The 24,002-nt window shown below is 47.6% G+C and overlaps 2 protein-coding genes across 2 annotated transcripts; one reads left to right on the forward strand and one right to left on the reverse strand.

Annotated features, from left to right (window-relative positions):
* Positions 1-9,546: 9,546 nt before the first annotated feature.
* TMEM97 (transmembrane protein 97) lies at positions 9,547-17,927 on the forward strand. Its single transcript, XM_059996827.1, has 3 exons — positions 9,547-9,750; positions 15,011-15,155; positions 16,085-17,927. The coding sequence occupies exons 1-3, from the start codon at positions 9,622-9,624 to the stop codon at positions 16,342-16,344; spliced, it is 534 nt and encodes a 177-aa protein (XP_059852810.1). The 5' UTR covers positions 9,547-9,621; the 3' UTR covers positions 16,345-17,927.
* On the reverse strand, positions 17,837-23,913 carry IFT20 (intraflagellar transport 20). Its single transcript, XM_059996828.1, is given in 7 exon segments — positions 17,837-17,975; positions 18,438-18,541; positions 19,139-19,224; positions 20,388-20,516; positions 20,676-20,706; positions 20,709-20,916; positions 23,720-23,913. Coding segments are annotated over 6 exon segments (480 nt in total). The 5' UTR covers positions 20,757-20,916; positions 23,720-23,913; the 3' UTR covers positions 17,837-17,893.
* Positions 23,914-24,002: the final 89 nt, after the last annotated feature.

Genomic DNA, 24,002 nt, shown 5'->3' on the forward strand with positions numbered 1-24,002 from the left:
TTTTGAACAGACTGAGAAGCTGAGGCTCCGAGAAGCCAAGTTACCCGCCCAGAAGCACAGACATGGGGCCACAGAGTGGGCTCTGCACCCGCCGCCCGCCCAGGGGGACTGCCTGTTCCCGGCAGGCTCCACATCCCCCCCTGAGGGGAAGAGCTCACGGAGCCTCCTCTTAGGGGATCAGCTTTGCAAAACCTCTCCTTCAGCAGGATTCATGTTACAAAACTTTCTTTTAACAGGATTTGTCTTCCAATCCTGTTTTGGGAGTCACCTGGGAGGCTTGTCTCCCTGAGCGGGGTCAGTCTCATGTCACCAGGGCAGCTTTCTTGGGTCACACTCACCACTGCTCGTCCACTCCCAACGCAGACCCAGAAAGGCCCCCTGGGCCCCGAGCCCCATGGCTCTGCGTGGGCGCCCACTCCCCTCCTGCCTGTTCCGTCCCTCTGGTGTCCCCGACAGGGTCACCAGGAATTCCCACCTGCCTGGGGCAGGCTGTACCCTCTGTCCCAGGCGGGGGGGTGCCTCCGTGGTGTCAGGTGGAAGAAACAAGAGGTACCCATGGGGCCTCCCTCACGCAGCACAGCAGCCAGCACCCACCTACTGACCTCGTTGCTCTAGACGGGCCCGGGCAGAGGTTCAGACACCAGCAGCCTCTCCTGGTTCTCATCTCATCCCAGCAGTGTCCATGGTGTCCACGGGGGAGTCGCTAAGCAACTCCGTGCCGGCTGCAAAGAGAGGACGCTAGCTCACACGCCCCTCCCAGGGCACAGGAGGCTCTCTCCGGCAGGCACCTCCCAGGATATGGAGCTCACCTGGGCAAGTACCCAGCAGCCCGCAGGGCTCACGTGGGCAGGCACATTCAAGAGCATGGGATTCACCTGGGCAGCCCCCTCCCAGGGCACAGGGCCCACCTGTGCAGGCACCTCCCAGGATATGGAGCTCACCTGGGCAGGCACCCAGCAGCCCACAGGGCCCACCTGGGCAGGCACCCCCGCAGGGCTGGGCACACAGGAACTGCGCCCATAGCCCTCGAAGCAAAGCACCCCAGCCCCACCTGTCCGTCAGAGCTGACCCTGAGCAGCTCAGAGAAGGGCCTGAACTAACACACAGCAGCTCCTGGACATGTCTGCGACCCTGGGCTTCACTCTGTGCAGCCTCCTTCCACTGGCTCTTCCAGAGGCTTCCACTGCACCCAGGCACCAGGCCTCTGTCTCCGCCCACCAGCCCTCCTCTCCCTGACACCTAGATCCCTCTTGTGAGGAGAGGGTCTTCTTGCAGTTGCCTCCCACTCATGGGTCAGTTAAAAGGATTAGAAAACAAGCCGAAGTCACAGCCCCATGTCCATCCTGACCCTCAGGACCTCACACCTGTTCCTTGGACCTGGCTGGTGCAGCAAGGCCCATTTTCTGCAACTGTGAGCCCCTGATGGGCAAGGATTGGCCGATCTGGGCAGCCTGAGTCAGCCAGCCAGCCCTTCCCAGGTGTGCCTGGATCAAGGTCTGGAAACACCCTCCCAGGCAGCAAGAGCGCTTGCAGTTGCTCCTCAGGCCACGCTCCCTGCCCTGTCAGCGGCTGCGGGGCTGGGCTGGTGGTTGGGAGTGAGGGGCCATGCCGTGTGGATGGCCCAGTCTGAATGGGCCTCTGCCGGACCTTTTGCAGGAGTTGCCGGGCTGCCACCCATTAAAGAGGATGTGTTACCTGTACCTGCTGTTGTAAGTTCTCCCCAGGCAGTGGGGTCCAGGAGCGGAGGGGTAGCTCGGGTAGGTAAATGGAAACTTCCAGAAGAGCACCCAGACCAGGACCACCCGACCATCCCATGTGGCCTGCAACTCGGCATGCGTGCTGTCACTGGCATGGCTCCAAGCACTTTCCTCCATCCTCATCCAGGATGACTTCATCTCAGATCCTTCACTCATTCCACAAAGACCCTTCTTTCAGAAGATGTCCCTGGGCTTCCCTGGTGGCGCAGTGGTTGAGAGTCCGCCTGCCGATGCAGGGGACACGGGTTCGTGCCCCAGTCAGGGAAGATCCCACGTGCCGCGGAGTGGCTGGGCCCGTGAGCCATGGCCGCTGAGCCTGCGCATCCGGAGCCTGTGCTCCGCAACGGGAGAGGCCACAACAGTGAGAGGCCCGTGTACTGCAAAGAAAAAGAAAAAAAAAAAAGAAAATGTCCCTTTGTACATTCTAGGGGACACATCTTTTGGGGCCACCATTCAACCCACTATGTTTGTATAAAATAACCCTCGAATTTTAGGTGATGGCTGAGGTCCCATATAGACTGGCACTGGCAGCAGCCATGTGACTGGGGGTCTGGGGAGAATGAGGACCCTGGAAATACGATGGGGTGGGTCAAGCCCTCTGTGGGAGGAGCAGCCAGGCTACTTCACAGCTTACCTTTTGTATTTTCACTTAGATTGTGGGGCAGTGTCAGCCTTGCCTCTGGGTTTTGCTTTCAAGAAGTCAGATTATCAGTCTTTCTGTGTGGCTTCTCAATTTATGACATATTTAGAAAGGTATTCCCTATTCTGATAATATAAAAATTATTATCCCTCAAGTTCTTCTACAACTGTTTTTTGGTTTCGCATCTTTGGTCCAGCTGGTGTGTGTGTGTGTGTGTATCAGGTGTGAGATAGGAGGCTTTTTTCCTAGATGACCACCTAATTTTCTCAATACCAGTCGATGAAAGGTCCCTCTTTTCCCAGCTATCTGCAATATTAATCTTCTACTAATCACGTAGGTTTTGGGGTCTATTCTGGCATTTTAATTTTTTTTGTTGTTAATCTGTCTGAGAATCCATGCGTCAGTGCCATTCACACCTGTGAGATCTTTGAATCAGGAGGCAACTAAGAAGTCATAGGCTAGTTGGCAGTGTTCTTCTTAGCGGCACACGAACCAGTGATGCACCTTATAATACACAGTGTCCTAGATTCAACAAAATGGTAATAATTGTGGCTTTAAAATATTGTTTACCTCCTGGTAGGCCTTATCACACCTCATTGCTCAGTGGAAGCACGGAGTCCTAACCACTGGACCGCAGGGAATTCCCTGAATGGGTTTTTAATTAGGATTTCATTAGATGATAGACTAATGAGAAGTGACATTTATATGACATTAAATCTTACCTTTAAGAACATTGTGTGTCTTCACAATGATCCAAGTACTTGTATGTGTGTATATCGCTCAAGAGAACGTTGAAGTTTCTTTTATTTTCATTCTGTAAATATTGGGCGTCTACATTGGAGATACAACACAGCAGACCAAAGTCTCCTGCCCTCAGATTTTTGCACACCCTGAGATCATGAAGATATTCTACTGTGTCATCTTCCAGTTTATCTTGCCTTTCACATTTAGATCCATAATTCACTTGGAATTGATTTTTGTTTGATTTCATTCCATCTAGATTGTCAGCTGATGAAGCACCATTTACTGAAAATCTACTTCGCTGTTCACCAGTAGTAATCCTGTAATAAAGCAAGTGCTCATATATGAGTAGGTCTAGATATATTTCAAAGATAGAATCAGCTTTATTTTTCTTCAATTCACATCTGGAGTTTGTGAAAAAGGAAGGAGCCAAGAATGATGCCATTGTTTGGGCCTGAGAAACAGAGGAGGGGTCAACTATGGGGGAAGGAATCTGGAGGAACAGAGTGGAAGCAGAAAGTCATGGCTTTGGACATAGCTGAGGTGGAGGCATCTCTTAGACGTCACAGTGAAAATGTAGGGTAGGCAGGTAGAGATAAAAGTATCAAATTATATCTCTGAGAACCATTACCTTTACAAAATTAAAATCTTAATTTTTTTTGCTTTCAACTTTTGCTGAAATTAAAAATTGTTTCTTTTTAGTTCTTTGAAAATTGGTCATTTTAACCATTTTAAGTGTATATTTCAGGGACATTAATTACATTCACAATGTTCTGCAACCATCACTATTTCCAAAACTTTGTCATCACCCCAAACAAAACTCTGTACCCATTATGCAATCACTCCAGTTCCCTCCTCCTAGCCCCTTGCAACCACTAATCTTTCTGTCTCTAAGCATTCTCCTTTCCTAGATATTTGTTCTTTTGTATCCAACTTCTTTCATTGAGCATGTTTGGTTTTTTGTTCGTTTTTTTTTTTTTTGTTTTTTGCGGTACGCGGGCCTCTCACTGTTGTGGCCTCTCCCGTTGCGGAGCACAGGCTCCAGATGCGCAGGCTCAGCGGCCATGGCTCACGGGCCCAGCCGCTCCGCGGCACGTGGGATCTTCCCAGACCGGGGCACGAACCCGTGTCCCCTGCATCGGCAGGCGGACTTTCAACCACTGCGCCACCTGGGAAGCCCCACTGAGCATGTTTTTAAAGCTTATGCATGTTACAGCATGTATCGTAACTTCATTACTTTTTACGGCTGAATGATATTCCATTGTAAGTACAGTTGACCTTTGAACAATACAGGGGTGAGAAGCACTGACCCTCCATGCCAAAAATCTGTGTAAAGTTTACAGTCAGCCTTCTGCATCCTTGGTTTCACATCCATGAATTTAACAACCACAGACCATGTAGTAGTATGTATTTATTGAAAAAAATCTAAGTATAAGTGGACCCATGCAGTTCAAACCCATGTTGTTCAAGGGTCAACTGTATATAACACATTTCGTTTATCCATTCATCTACTGATAAACACTTGGCTTGTTTCTACCTTTTCGCTGTTGTGAATAATGCTGCTATGACATTTATGTATCAGTACAAGTATCTGTTTGAATCCCTGTTTGCCGTTCTTTTAGGTATAGACCTAGGAGTAGAATTGCCAGGTCATATGGTAATTTTAACGTTTTGAGGAACCACCAAACTTTTCCACAGTGGCTGCATCATGTTACATTCTCACCAGCAAGGTACAGCGTTCCAGTATCTCCACATTCTCCCCAACACTTGTTAATTCTCTCTAATCTTGTTATTTTCTGTTGTTGCTGCTTTTTAAATTATAGTTATCTTAGATGTGGGGTGGTTTCTCATTGTGGTTTTGATTTGTATTTCTCTAATGACTAATGATGTTAAGTGACTTTTTATGAGCTTAGTATAACATGCAATAAGACTTAATTTAAGGGTATAGCTTTATGACTTCTGAAAAATATATACACCCATGTAACAACCACCACAATCAAGATACAGAATATTTTCATCACCCAGAATATTCCCTTGTCCCATTCCCAACCATTTCCATCAGCACCAGGCAACCAATGGTCTGCTTGTCTCCAGAGATTAGATCTACATGCACTCCTATGTTCATAGTAGCACTATTTACAGTAGTCAAGACATGGAAGCAACCTAAATGTCCATCAACAGATAAATGGATAAAGAAGATGTGTGTGTGTATAAATATATATAACAATAGAATATATTGTCTATATATATATAGAAGTTTATATATATATATATATAAACAATAGAATACTACTCAGCTATAAAAAAGAACGAAATAATGCCATTTGCAGCAAAATGGATGGACCTAGAGGTTATTATACTAAGTGAAGTAAGCCAGACAGAGAAACACAAATATCATATGATATTGTTTATATGTGGAATCTAAAAAAAAAAAAAAAGATACAAATGAACTTATCTACAAAAAAGAAACAGACTCACAGACGTAGAAAACAAACTTATGATTACTAGAGGGGAAAGGGGGAGGAAGGATAAATTAGGAGTTTGAGATTAGCAGATATAAACTAACATACATAAAAATAGACAAACAAGGTCTTACTATATAGCACAGGGAACTATATTCAGTACTTGTAGTAAACCATGGTGAAAAAGAATATGAAAATATATATATTACTTAAAAGAATATATAAAAAAGAATTCTAAAAAGAAAATATAAATAACTGAATTGCTTTGATGTACACCAGAAACAAAACATTACTTTACTTTAGTTAATCAACTATACGTTAGTTAAAAAAAAGAAATGCTGATACATGATCTATCGATGAACCTTGAAGACCTTATGCTAAGTGAAATACGCCAGACACAAAAGGAAAATTATTGAATGATTCTACTTATATGAGGTACCTAGAAAAGAGATAGAAAATAGTATAGGGGTTACTGGGGAGAGGAGGGAGGGGGATGGGGAGTTATTGTTTAATGGGTACAGAATTTCAGTTTGAGATGATGAAAAAGTTCTGGAGGTGGACAGTGGTGATGGTTGCAGAACAACGTGTATGTACTTAATGCCACTGAACCGTACACCTAAAATGGTGTAGACATGTACTCAGATCAGTGCTGCTCAGAGTGAAAAGAATGAACATGTCAGAGGCAAAGCCTCCGAGGTTCAGAGACAGCAACGATCCCCCAGGCAGAGGCAGTCAGGGCAGCAGGCCTTTGGAACTTAAAACACCTAAGAATGGGGAGGCGGGCAGGGGTGGGGTGAGGGGGGTGAGTGCATTTTAAGGAGAGAGAAGAGTGAAACAAAAGCAGAGAGGAGAGGAAAGAGCCTTGCATAGTTGCTGCCCAAGAGGAAGGTGGCAGGTCTAGCGCAGGCCTTCTCCGAGCACTTTTCGGCTGGGGTTACGGGCTAGAATTGTTTCCACCACTGCAGGGTCCATTGTCGGGCTAGTGGTGTTTGTCTCATCACAATACAAATAATTTTCAAAAGGTGAAACATCACCTCTTCTCACTCAGAAGGACAAGGAAGCTGCTCAGAACATTTTTTTTTAAGTCATTCTTCACTCAACACTTGCTTTTGGTGAGAATCTGCTGATTAACCCTGTCCTCCTCCCCAGGGCCATTTATCTTCTACTACTTATCTGACCTTGTCAAGCTTTGGTTCCCCCACTAAAGGAATTTCAAACATAAGACAGCAGCTGGACAGAGATTTTGTTGGATGGAGAGCCTTCCAGAAGTGCTTGGCCTTGAAAATCTTTATCTACAGATAACAAACTTGGCTGAGTGAGATGCTTTTGGAGGAAGTCACTTTAACAGCTGTACACTTAACGCCATTCCCTGGGCAAATCCCAGCCTGGGGGCCCAACGCTCCCTCCCCGTGGCAAGCAGTTACAGTCAGCATGGACTACAGCTTAAAAGGTGTCTGCCATGTCCTGAAAGCCGTTCTTGGGGGGGGGGGTGCTCTTGCCAGGCCCCCTCCTGAGTACAGCTGTGCAGGAGCGCTCCAGCCTACCCCCTAGAGGCCCTGGGGATGCCAGAACTTTGTGTTCTCACAATGTTTATCCCTTGTTCACCATCCCAGAAGGAACCTCCACTGCCTCTCCTGCTGTGCTCTCCCTCCACCCTGCTCTGATTCTCCTCCCCAGTAAACACCCCTCTCCTCTCCAGAGCCTAAACCCCTCTACTATGGGGTTCACAAAGCCCTCCACACCCTCAGCCCTTACCTCCTGCAGTAGATGACACCTAGCTCCCCTGCCCCTAAGGGCTCGGCTTCCCCACGGCCCTCCCCAGCACTGGCTGCTCATTTCTCACAGTCCGCTAGCTCAGGGTCAGGAGGTGGGGTCACCAGCCTCCCTGCTCCCCAAGGCCACATCCATTTCCCCTCCACTCTCCAAGGTTTAAGCCAGACCTCAACCCATGCCCACCTCCCTCCTGGTCACTCCCCTTACTTACCGAAGACTTTGGCAATGAGCTCACAGCCTTCTCTCCACCCGACTGCCACCACCATCCAAGGTGGCCTCTGTGGCCCATCCATCCCACATCCTGGCTCTCCGTCCCTTGACTTCATCTCCAAATACCTTCCCCTCCACTCCATTTCAGCCACAGCTTCCCATGGGCAGAACGTCTGAGATCCGGAACCCACACACCTGTACCCGCATGTCATACTCTCCCAACCTTCCGGCCCATCCATCCAGTTACTCCCATCACATTAGCGCTCATTCCTCAGCAAGGCCTCAAATCCATTCATTTCTCCAATTTCTCCCAGTCTACCAGCCCCCTCTGGCCTTACGTCACTCACTCCCTACCCTGCTTGAACTGCGGGCTCCGTCTCTTCAGTTACTCTCTTGTTCAACTCCTCAACATCACCACTGTCTTTCTAACCCCAACCCTGGACAAGTCGAACAGCCTTTTTCTGTGCAGATCTCATGATGGAGAAAAGCACACAGCCTAGGAGAGTGGGGCCTCCAGATCAATGGCCACACATCTCAGCTGGGTCCTCTACCCTGACCACAGTTCTCTGTCCTAGTGCCACGGGGCCCACCCTGGGGAGCACAGCACTCCTCTGACCGAAACCTGGTCCAGTCTCTCCAGCTCCTCGGCGGCCTTGAGCCACGTTTCCTGCTCTCGTCCTCCTACATGGACGACCTTTCCCCGGACTGAGAAACTTAAAGCAGCATCTAAACAAATGAAAGTACTCCGGTCTCTCTCATCTGAAAAGTACATAAATAAGCCTCTCTTGAGCACATCCCCCTCCACCCACTGCCCCGTCTCTCTTCCCCTTCATAATCAGATGTCTAGCTCCCTGCCTCGATTTCCCCATCTCCTTGCCCTGCTGTCATCAGGCTCCTGCCTCCACCAGCCACAGCTGCTTGCACAAGGTCACAGGTGTTGCTCTGACACAGCTGACCCTCCCTCCTTGCCCGTGCCTCTGAGACATCACACTCCTGCTGTCTACCTGTATCTCAGTCCCCTCGTCCCATGACCCCTAAGGTTGCAGGTCACCTAAGATCTCTCACAGGCCTTCTGCTCTCAAAACTTCAACTCCCATCAAACGCTGATGCCTCACAAATCTACATCTTCAGACATGTTCGGCCAACTGCCTGCTAGACTTTTCCACTCAGATGCCGCAGAGGCTACCGCTCAGTGACACCATGGCCAGAACCAAATTACCTTCTCTTCAACTCACTTCTCCTCTACCTCACTCTTCTCAGTGAATGGCAGCCCCACCCATCCTGTCCCAGGGCAGACCCGCACCCAGCATATAACTAAAGATCAATATTTGCAGAATAAAAATGAACCACTGAGCCTCCCTCATTCTCCACAGCCAATCACCACGAATTATCAGTTTTACCTCCTACTATATCCCCGTGCTTCTTTCTTAATTGAGGCTGGCTGCCTCCTACACATCCTTCAGAAGGCTTCAGGGACCCTAACTCCGGAGGGACAGGGATTTTGCCTGCTGTTCCCACGGCCCGTGACTGCCGCCATGGCCCGGACCACCACGCACTGTCCGGCCCGCCCTGATGAGTGACACCCCACTGCACTGGGCGCTCCATCTCCATAAGCGCCCACGGCCGGGCACACAGGAGCCTCCCAGCAAGCACTGAACGGATGGAGCGAAGGAACGTAAGAGTAATGAGCGAAAGGGCCACGGATGACACGCGATAGCGGAGAGAAGGCCGGAAGGCCCCGCGACAGGCAGGACCTCTGGCTGTGCAAGCCCCACGCCCGGAGCGGCCCCACGCGGCAGCCGAGCAGCCCCGCCCCCAAGTCACGCGGTGGTCCCCACGGCCAATGGAAACGGTCCGCTGGCCTCCTCGGCGGACGCTCCCGGCCCGCGCGCGGCTTCTCAGCCAATGGGAGCGGCCTTCGTCGCCCTCGAGGCGGGGCGGGGCGGGGCGCGGGCTCCTGGGATGGCGGGATTGCGGGCCTATTCTCACGTCGCGTTCCCTCCAGCGTAGTCTGGGCTCCTGCTCTGCCAAGCGACGGATGATGGGGCCTCTGGGCGCCCGGCGCGGCCTGGAGTGGCTGCTGGGCCTCTACTTCCTCTCCCACATCCCCATCACCCTGCTCGTGGACCTGCAGGCGGTGCTTCCGCGCGATCTCTACCCCGTGGAGGTGAGGGCGCCGTCTGTCCTAGCCGCCGGTCGCCGAGGTTGGCGCCCCTCGGCGTAGCGATTGCCCCGGCGTCCCCGTGATCTCCCCGCCTGCCTGGCGCCCCGCCTCGCCCTGGCGCCCCGCCTCGCCCACTCAGGGTTCCCTCCTGCCTTCCTTGGGTCCCGCCGGCGCTCCGGCCCCTCCTTACCCTTCAACTCGACTTCTTCCTCGGGGTTTTCTTTGTCTCTCCCAACCGCTTCCCCAAGGCTCCTGGGGCCAAACACCTTGCTCCTTTTAAAGACAGTTCTTCCCTGGGTTTAAGACTCACACACCCCAGCTCTGGTCAGTTGTCAGTATTTGAGGGAAGTAGCCTGGATGAACCAGTGTCTAAATTATGGACACATGTTGGATTTGTTTTCAAGTTGTGTTTCTTGGGAGAGCTTTAAAAATACCGACTAATCCCAAAGAAATAACGCAAGTAGTATTAGACCCCTCTAAGGGACATTCGCAGAGCGTCCTGATTTCAAGATTAGGATCCAGCAACTTCAAAAGCTCGTAAGTAAACGACACCTTTTCAAATCGGCCTTTTTTATTGGGTTTGAGCAAGAATGAGCATCTGAGTAGAAACGGGGGCGAAAGCCCCATTTCCTGGTTGTTGGAGAGCATTCTTTACCCCAAACTTTAACTTTTGCTTTAAATGCTTTTTATTTATTGAGTTTTATTTTCATGTCTGGACCCTATAACCTTCTATCGCAGAATTCCAGTCCTCAGTTCTACACTTCTCCAATCTGTCTGCAGAACTATAGGCAAGCCTGACGTGTCTACCTAAAGATTTGATTTTACCTCTGTTTCTCCTTAAATGCTTTTTCTCTGCAGAGCAGGGGTTCTTAACCTGAGGTCCATGAACCCCTAAGAGGGCATGCAAAATTGTGTGTGCCTTGTTTTCCATAGCTTCCATCAACTTTTCCAGGGGTCTGACCCTCCCCAAAAGGTTAAGAGCCACTGCTCAACAATAAACCCCCACTCCGTAGTCTGGTTTGTTTCTAGCTCCAAGCATAAATGGGAAGACCTCTGACCTACCTTTTCCTGGGAAAAGTGTAGGTTGTGTGTGGCAAGAGCATTGTCTGGGGACGTGGTTCTTCCAAGAACTTCTTGAGTTCCTTGGGCAAGTCAGGGCTCTGTAGCTTCAACTGTCAAGTAGGAGAGAGATGAGTTAAATCACAAGCTCAAACATATACAAGATGTATTAGTTTCCTATTGCTTCTGTAACAAATTACAAAAATACAGTGATTTAAAACAACACGAATTTATTATCTTTCAGTTCTGGAGGTCAGAAGTTTGAAATGAGTCTTGTAGGCCTCGTTCCTTCTGAAGGTCGTAGTGGCGGATCTGTTCCTTGCCTCTTCCAGTTTCTGGTGGCTGTGGGTGTTCTTGGCTTGTGGCCACATCACATCAATCTCTGCTTCGGTCCATCACTTTGCTGCCTTTTCTTCTTTAGTCCAATCTCCCTCTGCCCAACTTTTATAAGGACACTTGTAATTACATTTAGGGCCCACCAGATAACCAGGATAGTCTTCCCATCTCCAAATCCTTAACTTAATCACATCTGCAAAGTCACTTTTGCCAAATAGGGTTACATTCATAGGTTCCAGGGATTAAGATGTGGATGTCTTTGGGAGCCATTATTCAGCCTACGACACAGGCCCAGGTGGTACATGATCCTTCTAAACAGGTTGTCACAGCTCCGCATTAGCCATTAGTTGCCTTGAAGAAAGGAGAGCCATGTCTGTGCAAAGTCTGTGGGGCCAGCAGAACTCAAGCAGGCTGCCTGTTCACAGTCTCTGATGTTATGAGTCCCTTTAATACTAGGCAGTCATAGGACTTCCCTGGTGGTCCAGTGGGTAAGTCTCTGCACTCCCAATTTGGGGGGCCCGGTTCGATCCCTGGTCGGGGAACTAGATCCCACACGCCTGCCGCAACGAAAATCCCAAGTGCCGCAACTAAGACCCGGCACAGGCAAAATAAATACATACATACATACATACATACATAGCAGTTATGTTACTCCAGGTAGCCAACCGTTCCAGACTTAACAGCTGTTGGTTTTCTTATCTTTTGTGAATGTGCCATTCCCACAAGTTCTTGCTCTCCACTCACAAAATACAATTAAAATGTTTCCAAAATCATAAAGACCCCATTTAAACTTATATATTTGATTTGGTAGTTTTCTCAACTTTATTTTTTTAAGTTGACTTGTTGTACAAGGTCAAGGGCCAACATAGGCAGGATCTGACCAGAAACTCTGTAACTGTTGGTGTGTGTGTGTGTCTGTCTGTCTGTCTATGATACTGTTTAAAGACCTTAGTAACACAAGGGCCACCCAGCTTGGAAGGCCTGTGTCTCTATTCACCCTTGTTGCTTTGGGGTGGGCAATGATGGTTTTGTTGCTTCTGTATGGGGAAATAATAATAAAAGCCCTGAGTTATTTTCACATTCTCTTTGAAAAATGCCAAATTTTAACATCTGTTGTGTTTTTCCTCCCTAAATAGAAGGAATTTCTCCAGAACTAAAAAGCTTGTGGAGATCACATAATGGTTAGGCTAAAATTTGCAAATATCTTTCTTGGTTTGAAGCAGATCAACACTTGGAAAAACTCTTACTGTGAAACAATAAGAATTTAGTTTGGATTAGAACATGGAGAGGATGGGAAGCATTTTGTAGTATCATCTGCAGCTGGGTAGCATTGCTTCTGTTAAAATACGGGAAAACAAGTGAGCATCTAAATGCTGAAAGTTTGTGCGCTCGTTCTAAGAGGAGTGCAAGACTGTTCAGTAGCAACTTCGGTCTAGAAATCCATGTGCGTAGGCCAGGTGAATATTTTAATGGATAACAATGATAAGTTGAGTCAAATGTGAGTCAGTTATAAATGGAAACAGTTTTATTTTGGGGGGTCTTACCTAATAATTATTAATGACCAGTTGCATGCTGAGATTTTAATAGGATTAAATTGAACTTCTCCAAATATGTATTACATTAAGTAATCTTAACATTTACTGTGTGCTAGCCATTGTTCTAATGACTGTAAGTATTAACTCTTTTTATCTTACCAACAGCGAGGTAGGTACTATAACTGGGAAACAAGTTTAGTGAGATTAAGTGCTTTGCCCAGAGCCAGTACTCAGAGCCAGGCACTCAGCCCCTGGGTACCATGCTCATCACTCTGCTTGGGGGTTAAGGACGTTGACCCTCCACAGTCGAAAATCCATGTACAGTTTATAGTCAGCCCTCCATACCCAAGTTCCTATCTTCAAATTCAGCCAGCCACCGACTGACCGTGTAGTACTGTAGTATTTACTGTTGGAAAAAACTGCATATATGCGGACCTGCACAGTTCAAACCCGTGTTGTTCAAGGGTCAGCTGTGTTTTAAATTTTGCTGTTATCATCCTGCAGCCCTTAGAAATTACAGTGTTGTACAAATCTGCCTGGATTTATGAAATAGGTGAATCTGAATGTATACGAATTAAATAGAAAGTGAAGTTCGAATGAACCAGAATGCCTTTTTTTAAAAAATAAATTTGTTTTTGGCTGCATTGGGTCTTTGTTGCTGCGTGTGGGCTTTCTCTAGTTGCAGCGAGCGGGGGCTACTCTTCGTTGCGGTGCGCGGGCTTCTCATTGCAGTGGCTTCTCTTGTTGCAGAGCACAGGCTCTAGGCGTGTGGGCTTCAGTTGTGGCACGCCGGCTCAGTAGTTGTGGCTCACAGGCTCTAGAGTGCAGGCTCAGTAGTTGTGGTGCACGGGCTTAGCTGCTCCGCGGCATGTGGGATCTTCCCGGACCAGAGATCAAACCCATGTCCCCTGCATTGGCAGGCAGATTCTTAACCACTGTGCCACCAGGGAAGCCCAAATGAACCAGAATGCCTTTTAAATTCTGCAATAAATCTTTCAAAATACATCCTTCCAATTTTTTTTTTTAAAGTAAATCTAGAAAGCAAAGAAGGATCTTAAAAAATTTAGTCCAAGTTGCTTGTTTTACAGATGAGAAAATAGAGCCCCGGAGAGGTGCAGTGAATATTTATGAATATTTTCTACCACATTACCATCCTGAAAAGTGCTTAGAAGGAAGCTAAGGATATTGCTGTGAATTTAAATTTCAAGTCAAATTCAAGATCACTTGGTCAATAAATTGATTATCTAGCTAAGGCCTTTTTGTAATTAATATTATGCTAACAGAATGTTTGTTTCTGGATGTTTGCTTAAAGCTCACTTGCAGCACAGAGGCCTCTATTTCACAATAGTGAGCCTTTATCTTTAGATTAAAAATTAACAGGGAAAATATCTTTGGATTTTCCATTGTAAGCCAAATGCTCATCTTGGAAGCTGTCTTGATTTATCATAATATCAAGATGCCATCTCCAGGAGGTTAAATGTGAAATGTGACAGACCTTCAGTAGTCTATGTAGTGTGGAGAGCCCTAGGCTTTGGGCTCTTAAAAGAGCACAAAATGGGCAGCCTCAAACCCTCCTGCTTCCTTCCCCTGCCTGCAGCCTCGTCTATATGGATCTGCATCTTTTGATTTGACAGTGTCATCACGAAGGTGGGGCCCAAGCTAGAACTGAGACCACTCACTCTCCAGAGTGAGGCAGAGTCTGTTCCTCTGCAAATATACTACTGATCTCCTAAAAGAGAAAAAAACTTTAGAATTAGGGGGGTAAAGAATGACAAGGAACTTGAGATTTGGGGATAAGTTAGCTTGTCTAAAATTGCAACTTCGCAGAGGTTAGATTTACCTCCCTTACACTTCCCCCCGCACCTCGCCCCCCAAAAAAAGACAAACTGTATTTGAGGCAATCTGGCCCTTGGAGCTTGCTGTGCAGTTGCTATTTTGAAAGGACAAACGTCAGGATGGTTTTCACATCATTTCTTTATAAAGAAGGCTATTGTTGGCAGATACTTCACGTTTGTGCGTTCAGCTGAGAGCCTACTAAGTGCCACATACTGTTGCTCCTGACAGTATCCACACCTGGACATGTGTTATCACAGACATGCTGGGTAGCACACGGGCTGGAAGAGCTGAGGAAAGCTGCTGGGAGAAGGTAACATTTCAGTTAGAGCCAGTGAGTTTTTATTAAATGACCATCTAGGCTGCACCACAAAAGCCAGCTGGGTGTGCCGTCTGCTGCCAAGGGAGCTGGGTAGTGAGAGGCTCTGCCAGCGGGTTGGACCTGCTGAAGCCTGTCCTGCCAGGTAGCTGTATTCATTGTGATCCTCATCTTTTCCCAGCTGAGAAACCTGCGGCAGTGGTATACTGAGGAGTTCAAAGACCCCCTGCTACAGAACCCCCCGGTGTGGTTTAAGTCCTTCCTGTTTTGCGAGCTTGTGTTTCAGCTGCCTTTCTTTCCTGTCGCAACATATGCCTTCTTCAAAGGTTAGTAAATGGGGAAATCCCATTTTTGCTCTGAAACCAGGTCCCAGAAATCTTTTGGGAAAGTTTTACCAAGGGAGAGGGGAGTGGTCCCTGGAGGCTGTATGAGGGTGATATAGGATTGGTGGGAACGGCCAGGATAGATCTTGTATAGGGACATTAATGTGGCTCAGGCTAGTGTCTGTGGTCAGCTGGGCTGCAGGACTGCCTCAGTCAACTGGAAATCTCTCACACACATGAAACCTGAGGCTACTTTCAAGTTTGAACTTTTTCCTTTTTATTGTCCCTCCCCCCCCCACCTCACCCCCCCAACAGAATTTCTTTTTGGTCGGTGCGTTTACTTTTCTGCTTTGGGTGGTATCATACTGGCTTTTAAGCAGTAGCATCAAGCTAATGTCTAAATGGCTTAACTTCTCATTTAAAAATTATTCTTACAGTGTCCCCATGACGAATGCCTTTAAAAAGAAGGTGGCCATACCAGTGTTCATGGTAACTAAGCTTGTACAGCTTCTCTCCCACTGGAACCCCCAAGCCATCTCTTAGCAGAATCTCTTGATCCCTCTCACCTATATATAATTATTTAGCAAAGAGATGTTGCTGACAGGGCTGCCCCCGCCTCCTCCCCTTCCCCCAATTGCATTTTAGACCAACCTGGTTTAACTAGTAATGGCGATTTAACTGCCCTAGAGTTTTTCTGAATTAATTCTGACACCACCCAGTGTTCTTTGGCAGTCAGTGGCTAGGGCTCCAGCTGTCACATAAGTCTGCACCTTGGGCATTATTATATCACATCCAGTTTCCACTTGGTGGAAAAGGAGCTAGAATGATTCAGCTGAAGGGAGCAGGCAGAGACAGGGTGGAGGATGCTGTGGACATACCTGGAGCCATGAGCAGATCTAACCCTTATCTCTTTCTCTCCTCGATGACCTCAGGAGGCTGCAGGTGGATCCGCACCCCTGCAATCATCTACTCGGTTCAAACGATGACAACTCTGATTCCAATCCTCTCCACATTTCTACTCGAGGATTTCTCCAAAGCCAGTTGTTTCAGAGGACAAGGACCTAAGACTTTCCACGAACGACTATTCCTTATGTCTGTCTACATGCCCTACTTTCTCATCCCTCTTGTACTTCTGCTTTTCATGTTGCACAACCCCTACTACAAGTCTGAGGAGAAAAGAAAGAAAAAATGAGGAAAAATCACCCCGGGTCCAGGGGAGAGGTGACCACGGGGCAGTTTCCTGTTGGACCCAGTACCAGGAAAATGCTCAGAACCCATATTTTCAGTAGTATTTGAAACACACCAGCAGCAACACACAAGGCCAAGGCACTGGCAGGAGGCACATCAAACCCTCGTCTTCCAAGGGCACTGGCATAAACAGACCGATCACCTGAGGATGAGCAGAGGGGTGAGGGCTAGGTTATAGGGAAGTGGTGCCAAAGGCCTCACTGTGTGCCCAAGTGCCATTGTAGGATTACTAAAGGCAGGACCAGACCAGACACCAGATAAACCTCCAAGCAACACGGCCTACTTGGCATGTTCATGAGTCATTTGATCCACAGTATACCTGTGACTAACCCTTTGACTCATGACTCTACAGCGTGTCACTGGGGTGTCTCAGGCCATTTTTAAGCTTGAAGCTGTGCCTCTGTGATGTTCATTAAAAACTGTTTTCTTGTCCCCACACCTAGGTGGGGGTGAGCTATTCTGTAAGAGGGTTAAACTTAGTTTTCCTTAAACGTTCAACCTTGGCATGACCTTCAGTCAGAAATGGGTCACATTGGAAGGTGTACTGTTCCCGTCTTAAACAGGTTGTCCCAGGAGAAGAGATTTTTTAAAGTCTCCTTGTTTATGCTCTTCCCAAGCCTCAGTCTTCTGTTACTTTTTACAGACCACCTAACATAAGTTCCTTTCACATCTGGTGTCTCAAACCTGCGCTGGAGGTGTCCCTCCTACTGGATAACTTCGTCCTACCAAATAGTTTAATAATTCCTTCCTGTCTCATTCCCAGTCAAAGGCAACGGGTGGCGGGGAGCTGTGCATGACAGGTCCAGAGTGTGCATATAGGGTCTCTTCACGTTAGTACTTGGTATTCTGCTAGCTTTCTCTAAATTCATACTCGAGGCCAACTCAAAAAAAAAAAAACAAAGAAACTTGTGAACACACATGGAAAATGGTAGATGCTGGTTCTGGTTAGTTCCCCCTTTTTGCCTGTTTTGCTTACAAGCCCTAATGGTCTGATTGTTGGGAGCATCGTCTGACTCCTGTGTCTGGTCAAAATAAAGGTAGCTGCTGACCACTGCCTGGTTTGTTTTGTGGACCAGGGGCTAGAGAGCCCAGGGTTCTCTTACAAAGGGTTAAATGTACATTTCAAGGGCACCAGGAAAAGAGGTAGATCAAGCCATTTGAAAATAATAATTTATTGCTTTTCCTTCCAAAGCTTTGTGAATTTACAAAAAAAGTTTATAGGCCGCTCAGTTCAGACTGAGAATGCAAGAGGTGAGAACCTGGACCACAGTGGCCACTGGGTGTTCGCCTGCAGATAGGCACTGACGTCTGAAACAAGCTCCCCCAGATTTGTTTTATTGCCTTCAGAGATGCTGCATTCCTCACACACCATCTCACACAACACACTTGGGTCATTAGTCAAGTCACTGGATTGGTACAGAGGTTTTTTTGTTTTGGGGGTTGTGGGGTTTTTTCTTTTTTTTGCCCTCCTGCTAGAAAATGAAATTTTCAGTTCATTTCTGAAAAATAAATTGGTCAATAAATTCATTTTGTTCTGCTTCTACTTTACACAGAGCTTCGTATTCAACCCGATACCTGAAAAACAAAATTGTTAGAAGCCCTCAAAATGGATGAAATAAACCATGGACTTAATTCTTCTAGAGTAGAATGTTAAGTGATTTAGATGATTCCAAGAAACGGTGTGAGTTCAAAATGAAGTTAGTGAGGGCAAGAAAGAGAGAAAAAATAAGAGGCAAAGCCCTACCTAGGGCCACCCATGAGAAGTCTCCAGCCCTGCGAGTCTTCCTTTCAGAGAGCCAGCCAACTCTGGACACTCACTACCTGAGTGTTCGTGCTCTCAAACTACTAGAGGCTGTCTGATAGTGACATTTTTTTCCCATGAAATGTAATTTTATTTTTATTTTAATCAGGATGACAAGTTAAGACACTATTCCTGGGAGAACGATGATGAAGAATAAGGACAAGAGGTGACCATTCGAAAAGGAAAAATAGAACTGCAGTTCAGTAAAGAACCTGCTTTATGTCAGAACTTCTTACCTTTCAAGCTGCATTTTCTTTTCAGCTATTAGTGCCTGGAGTTGCTGCTGTTGGGCTTCTCTCTGTTTTGCTATAGATTTGAGCAAGTTCCGAGCACCAATGGCCTAGAAAAACACGATACTGCCAAAGAAAGCCATGGCTTCATTAAAGTCCTCAAGTGGGGAAGGGACGCTGCCTGGGGCCGGTGGAGGGTGGGGCGCAGCGTGGGGAAAGTTGAGCCTCAGAGCTTTAGGAGTCAGTCAGAAAGGCTTAATTAACCTCACGATCCCAAAGTGCCTGGTGAGAACGGAACTGCAGCTCTGACGCAGACCTAGGAGTGTCCCCAGAGCCTGGCACACGGTGGCCCATTTGGTGTGCCATTTGTGTCCTTTGCCAAGTCATCTACACTATGCACGCCTTCATTTTTTCATTTATAAAATGAGGGTAAACACCTATCTCAGTGATGACGTGAAGATTAAAGGAAACAATGACTGAAAGTACACTGGCATATAAGAGTTCAATAGTAGGTTAACTGGACCAGGAATTATTTCAGGTGTACAACATAATCATTCAATATTTGCAAGGCTATTCTTATTTAAAATCTTGTTCTAATTAAAGAATCCCCGCCCACCTTCCCCTACCCCCAAATAAGTCAAGAGGGCAGAAGGATGAGAGGCTAGTGAACCAGGCCAAGATTTAGACAAAACTCATGCTGATCTTACCTTCATCTTCTCATTTTCTGCTTCTTTTGCAAGTTGGTCAACAAGCTCAATTAAACCACCAACTATTTTCTGAAACTGGCCAATTTCTTTTGGGGAAAGAACAAAACAATCTTTTATTTTCTCAGCATCACCACTCTCCCTCAGCATTCTCTTGCAGCAAGAGGGCAGGGCTAACTGCGCCTTCTAATTTGTGTCAGAAAACATTTGGTGTCTGACACCCTTGGTCTGAACCTAGAGAAGCGTGGCCAGGTGCCCAGAGCTGGACTGGGGCGTATTTGGATCTTGAGGCACAAAGGGCTGTGTTCATGAAAGAACCGCCTCAGGACGTGAACACTGCCTCTAGACAAGCCTCAGATAAGACACTAGATTTCAGTTAATGGTGGGGTAGGGGCTTTCCACCTATGACCTGAGCTAATAAAAAGCTCAAAGCATTTAGGGACTTAATCTCGCATTTGCTTTTTTCAATGTCCTTGGGTGTAGTGGAACCCCATGTTACTGAGGAGTAAACTAAGGCCCAGAGGGTAGGACGACGTGCACACAGCAATCAGAAGACTGGTGAGAGAACCCACGCTACCTTTCACCAGTCAAGCTCTCTCCACAGCCTACAGATGTCCAAAAGCTCAGAAATCCCTGCTCTAGCTAGATCTGCTCTGTATTCACTGCTACTGGGTTTGCTTGGCTGCTGGGACAGAAGGCATCCCGGGTATCTCTAGCTAAAAAAAATGAGTCTTTTGAACTGCCTCTAGAAATTTTCACTCCAAATAATGGCAAGTCAGGGACTTCCCTGGCAGTCCAGTGATTAGGACTCTGCACTTCCACTGCAGGGGGCACGGGTTTGATCCCTGGTCAGGGAACTATTTATTTACTTATGGCCATGCCCTGAGGCATGGCAATCAATCAATCCATCAATAAAGGCAAGCCGGGCACTGAGAACACTATTTCTCCCAAGAAATCAAATCATAACTCCACTTCCCACCCCCAAGCCATAGTTCTGAAGTTTAAGGTTCCTGAGATGGCATATCTAAACAAATACCCTCCTCTCTCCATTGCAGTGTTTGTTTTGATTGGTGCTCTGGGACTACACAAGAAGGCAGGTAGACAAGGTGGGTGGCACACGGGAATTCATGAAGGCCAGGCTCAACCTTCTGGGAGCCAGCAGCTCCACTGTGGCAGGGCCAAAAGCTGCAGTCTGGGGGTGGGGGCGGGGCACAAAGCTGAGTGGCACCATGTCTCCCCAGATGACACTCACTGTCCACAAAGTCCTTGCACTCTTCCTTTAGCTCTATGGTCTGCTGGGTAACCTCTGGGTCCAACACCCGCAGCTTGTTCAGCTCATCAAAGTGCAGCCCTGCTTCACCCAGGATGTCCTTGGCCATGGCTGTAAAGAAACCAGCCCCAATCCCCGATCACTTCCCAGCCACTCAAGGAAATGCCTCCTTCCAGCCCAGCCCCACTCCTGGCCCCGGACACCAATGCCAAAAACCCAGATGTTCCAAAGGCTCCCCCTTCCCTCTGCCTCTGCCTCTCTCAGCCTCACCTGTTTCCTTTCCAGCTTCCCTAGAGAAGAGCAGTCCTGCTCTGAAGGGGTAACAGTGTCAGCCAGGAAGAGGTGTGTCATAGGAGCAAGGGTCAGGAAAGAATAAAGTCCAGTTGCTTGTCACAGGCATCGTTCATTCAACACACATTTCTTGAGGGCCTACTACATGCCAACACTGCTAGATGCTGGGGGTAAAGATGAGTACAACATGGTGCCCGCCCTGGAGGAGCACAGAGTTTAGCTGGAGGAAGACAGACATGTACACTGAAAAATAATACTGTGTTAAGTGCTTTTACAGAAATATCACTAAAGCGTGGAGGAGAATAGAACAGTTAACTTGGGGTGAGGAAGTGACATGTGAACAAAGTTGTGAGCCATAAGCATATTTATTTAACCACAGCTATGTACCCAAAAAGACATAAAAAAGCTTTTCAAATATAGTACAGGAACAACATAAAAGACAAGTAAAAGAAAATCTGAGTGAATTAAAAATTAAGGTTAAAAAAATAAGAAGCCAGGTGTAGGAATATTACCCAAAATGTACGCCACAGGCACAGCTGCCTGAACTGGGACCCAAAGGGGTCAGTCTCTTTCTAGCAGAAAACACAAAAAGAAGTGAAATATCATCAAGAACATACCGATAAGGGCCAAGGAAAGGCATTCCAAGCAGAGAAAACAGCCTGGACAAGAGCATGAAGCCACTGGAAGGGCCTATCCTGCCTAGAAGATGAAAAGACAGAGGATGGAGCCGGAAAGGTCGGATGGAGCCAGATCAGAAACACCCTGTGTGCTAAGCTAAGGAGTTTGGCTTTTTTTTTTTTTCCGTAGACAAGAGAACCAGCAGAGATAACTTCTCCCTTCCCAGGCCACCTTGCATTCCTGGTCCAAAGGATGCCTCAACTCTGGGAAGGAAACACTGAAAACTCACCCTCGTTCTGGCTTAAACACACACACAAAATAAAATAAAATAAAAATAAGAGAGCACATACCCTGTCTAAAAAGGGAGGCAATGCTACTGAGGTCTAGCCATTGGCTGCTATACCAATTCCCACACCCCAGGTGTTCCGAAGGCTACCACAACCTGGCCCTGCGCCAGCCCTTCCCTCCCACCTCCCCCAGCCTCACCTGTTTCCCTTCCAGCTTCCTTAGAGAAGTTCTGTTCTCAATGGGGTGATTCTGCGAGTGACTTCCCGGGGTAGGTGTGCCATAGGAAGAGCAATGGTTAAAAAGACTTAAGCTCCATTCTTGCAAGAACTGATTTTCAAGAGGACCAGAAATCCAGATTAATATATGAAATCTGACTTTTAAAGGAGAGTATCTAATTCAAAACTTTTAAGCAAGGAAAAAAAAAAAACATCCAACACTGTGTGGGCCAACTAATGTATGTTTGGCTGTGTATGACCGTGGTCCAAGCCTTTGGCCTCACTGGAGCCCATTCAAGTAAGTTGGCTAGCATCTTCATCTTGAAACATTTTAATCATCCAGAGCTCCCTTATAATTGGGCTTTTAAAAAAGATCTGTCTTCCTATTTGTTCTATTTACACATATAGTCTAAGCATTTAACACCTACCAGCTGATTAATTAGAACAACTGCTTCAAGTAACCTGAGGGCACAAAGATCTGCTTCAACTTCCACTCTCTTCCCTGAGAGCTTGCATTTATTCACAAACATCTACTGAGTCCCTGCTCTGGGGATAGAGAAGTGAAGAAAATGCTTTAATGCTTTCGCTTCTGACCTCTGGACAGACAGTAAAAAGATAATCATGAATTGTGATAACAGTATGAAGAAAAGCACATGGTGCTACGTGAAGCCGAAGCAGGAGGACATAATTCATATGTAAACAAAATTACAAAAAACATTTGTAAACAAAAGTCTTCTGAGAAAGTGACACTCTGAGACCTAAAGGGTGTCCAGAAGTTTTTCAAGTTAAAGGGGGAGGAGGTATTCCAGGCAGAAGGAAAAGCATGTGTGAAGATGCTGAGGCTGTGAGAAATGTGATGTGTTCCAAGAGCCAAAAGGCTAGCGTGGTAGAAACACTGAGCAAGGGGAAGAGAGAAACGGGATGAGGCGAGGTGGGGAGGCTAGGGCTAGATGGCAGAGGGCTCTGAAAGCTGCAGCAATGAGCCTGGATTTTCTCATAAGGGTAATTAATGGGCAGCCCGCAGAGTGGCATAGTCAAATATGCCTTTTAGAGAGATCACTCTAACCCAGGATGGAGAATGGGTTGGAGGGAATAAGAGGATGGAGCTACAACTATCTTGTTCATCACTGTTACCCGAGCATTTGGCATGGTGCCTGCACAGAACTGGCACTCAGCAAATGTCTGTGGCATGAATGGCTGTGACAACAAACAGAGCAAGCTATTTCAGTAACCAAGGCTTGGAGCTGAAGAAAAGTGTTCCGATTTGAGATGTTTTGTAAGTCGAGTTGATAGGACTTAGTAAAGGATGATTGAATGCAGGGGTTTGAGGAGGAGTGAAGGAGAGTCAGGCAAGATTCCCGTGTATCTGGCCGGAGCCAGCTGCACGGTTGGAAGGCACATAGTTGAATGAGATGGGTCAGACCGAAGAGCAAGTGTAGGCAGAGGGTTCACAGCCGACTACGGCATTCTCTCCCAGCTACCACCACACGCGCACCTGAGGAGCACCGGGCACAAAAGCCGGACTAAGCTCCCTGAAGATCAGGGTGGTAACGCGCTCTCCACCCCCCGGGCCCCCGGGCTCTTCCGGACCCACGCTGGGCGCTACGAGCAGGCTCCATCCGTGGGGTGTGGGGAAAATTAGGAAGACCTGGGTGATGGAGCTGGCTGTCTTCACTACGTAAACTCCTTGAACTTATCTGAGCCTCAGTTTCCTCCTAAACTGGTTGCGAGCATCAGCGCGTAAAGCTCCAGGCCCTAGCCGGGGGTAAAACCGGTCCCAGAGCCGGGCGGAATTCCCACGTTTCTTTCACCCTGGGAAGGCTTTTCCTCGGGCCGCGGGCCTGTCAGGCTCATCTTGCCCCGGGCCCGCCCACGTCCCCCGACCCGAAGTTCATGGCTTACCTGTTTACCCCGGCGGCGGCGGCTGCGACCCAGGCTGACGTCGACAGGCAGCTTCTCTCTCCGGTCAGTGGCAGCCGGCGCCCTGCTCGCCAGCCTCAGCAGCGGCCACGGCTACAAGACCTGTTTACGCCTAACATCACTTCCCGACATCGTAAGCCCGTACACCCGCAGAGCCTGCTGGGAAACAGAGGCCTGAGAGGAGAGACGGCTGCCTACAAGACCCAGAGGCCTTTGCGCCGGAAAGGCTGCCGGAAGTAGCTGTGCGCTCACCGCGGGATTCTCT

Source organism: Delphinus delphis, chromosome 19 (assembly GCF_949987515.2).
Source record: "Delphinus delphis chromosome 19, mDelDel1.2, whole genome shotgun sequence".
NCBI classification, from domain to species: Eukaryota; Metazoa; Chordata; class Mammalia; order Artiodactyla; family Delphinidae; genus Delphinus; species Delphinus delphis.

Bases quoted from the DNA above. Each gene is read 5' to 3' on its own strand.
- TMEM97 (XM_059996827.1), top strand. From the start codon at position 9,622: ATGATGGGGCCTCTGGGCGCCCGGCGCGGCCTGGAGTGGCTGCTGGGC. The intron at 9,751-15,010 runs GTGAGGGCGCCG...ATCTTTTCCCAG, and splicing joins GCGATCTCTACCCCGTGGAG to CTGAGAAACCTGCGGCAGTG. The intron at 15,156-16,084 runs GTTAGTAAATGG...CGATGACCTCAG, and splicing joins AACATATGCCTTCTTCAAAG to GAGGCTGCAGGTGGATCCGC.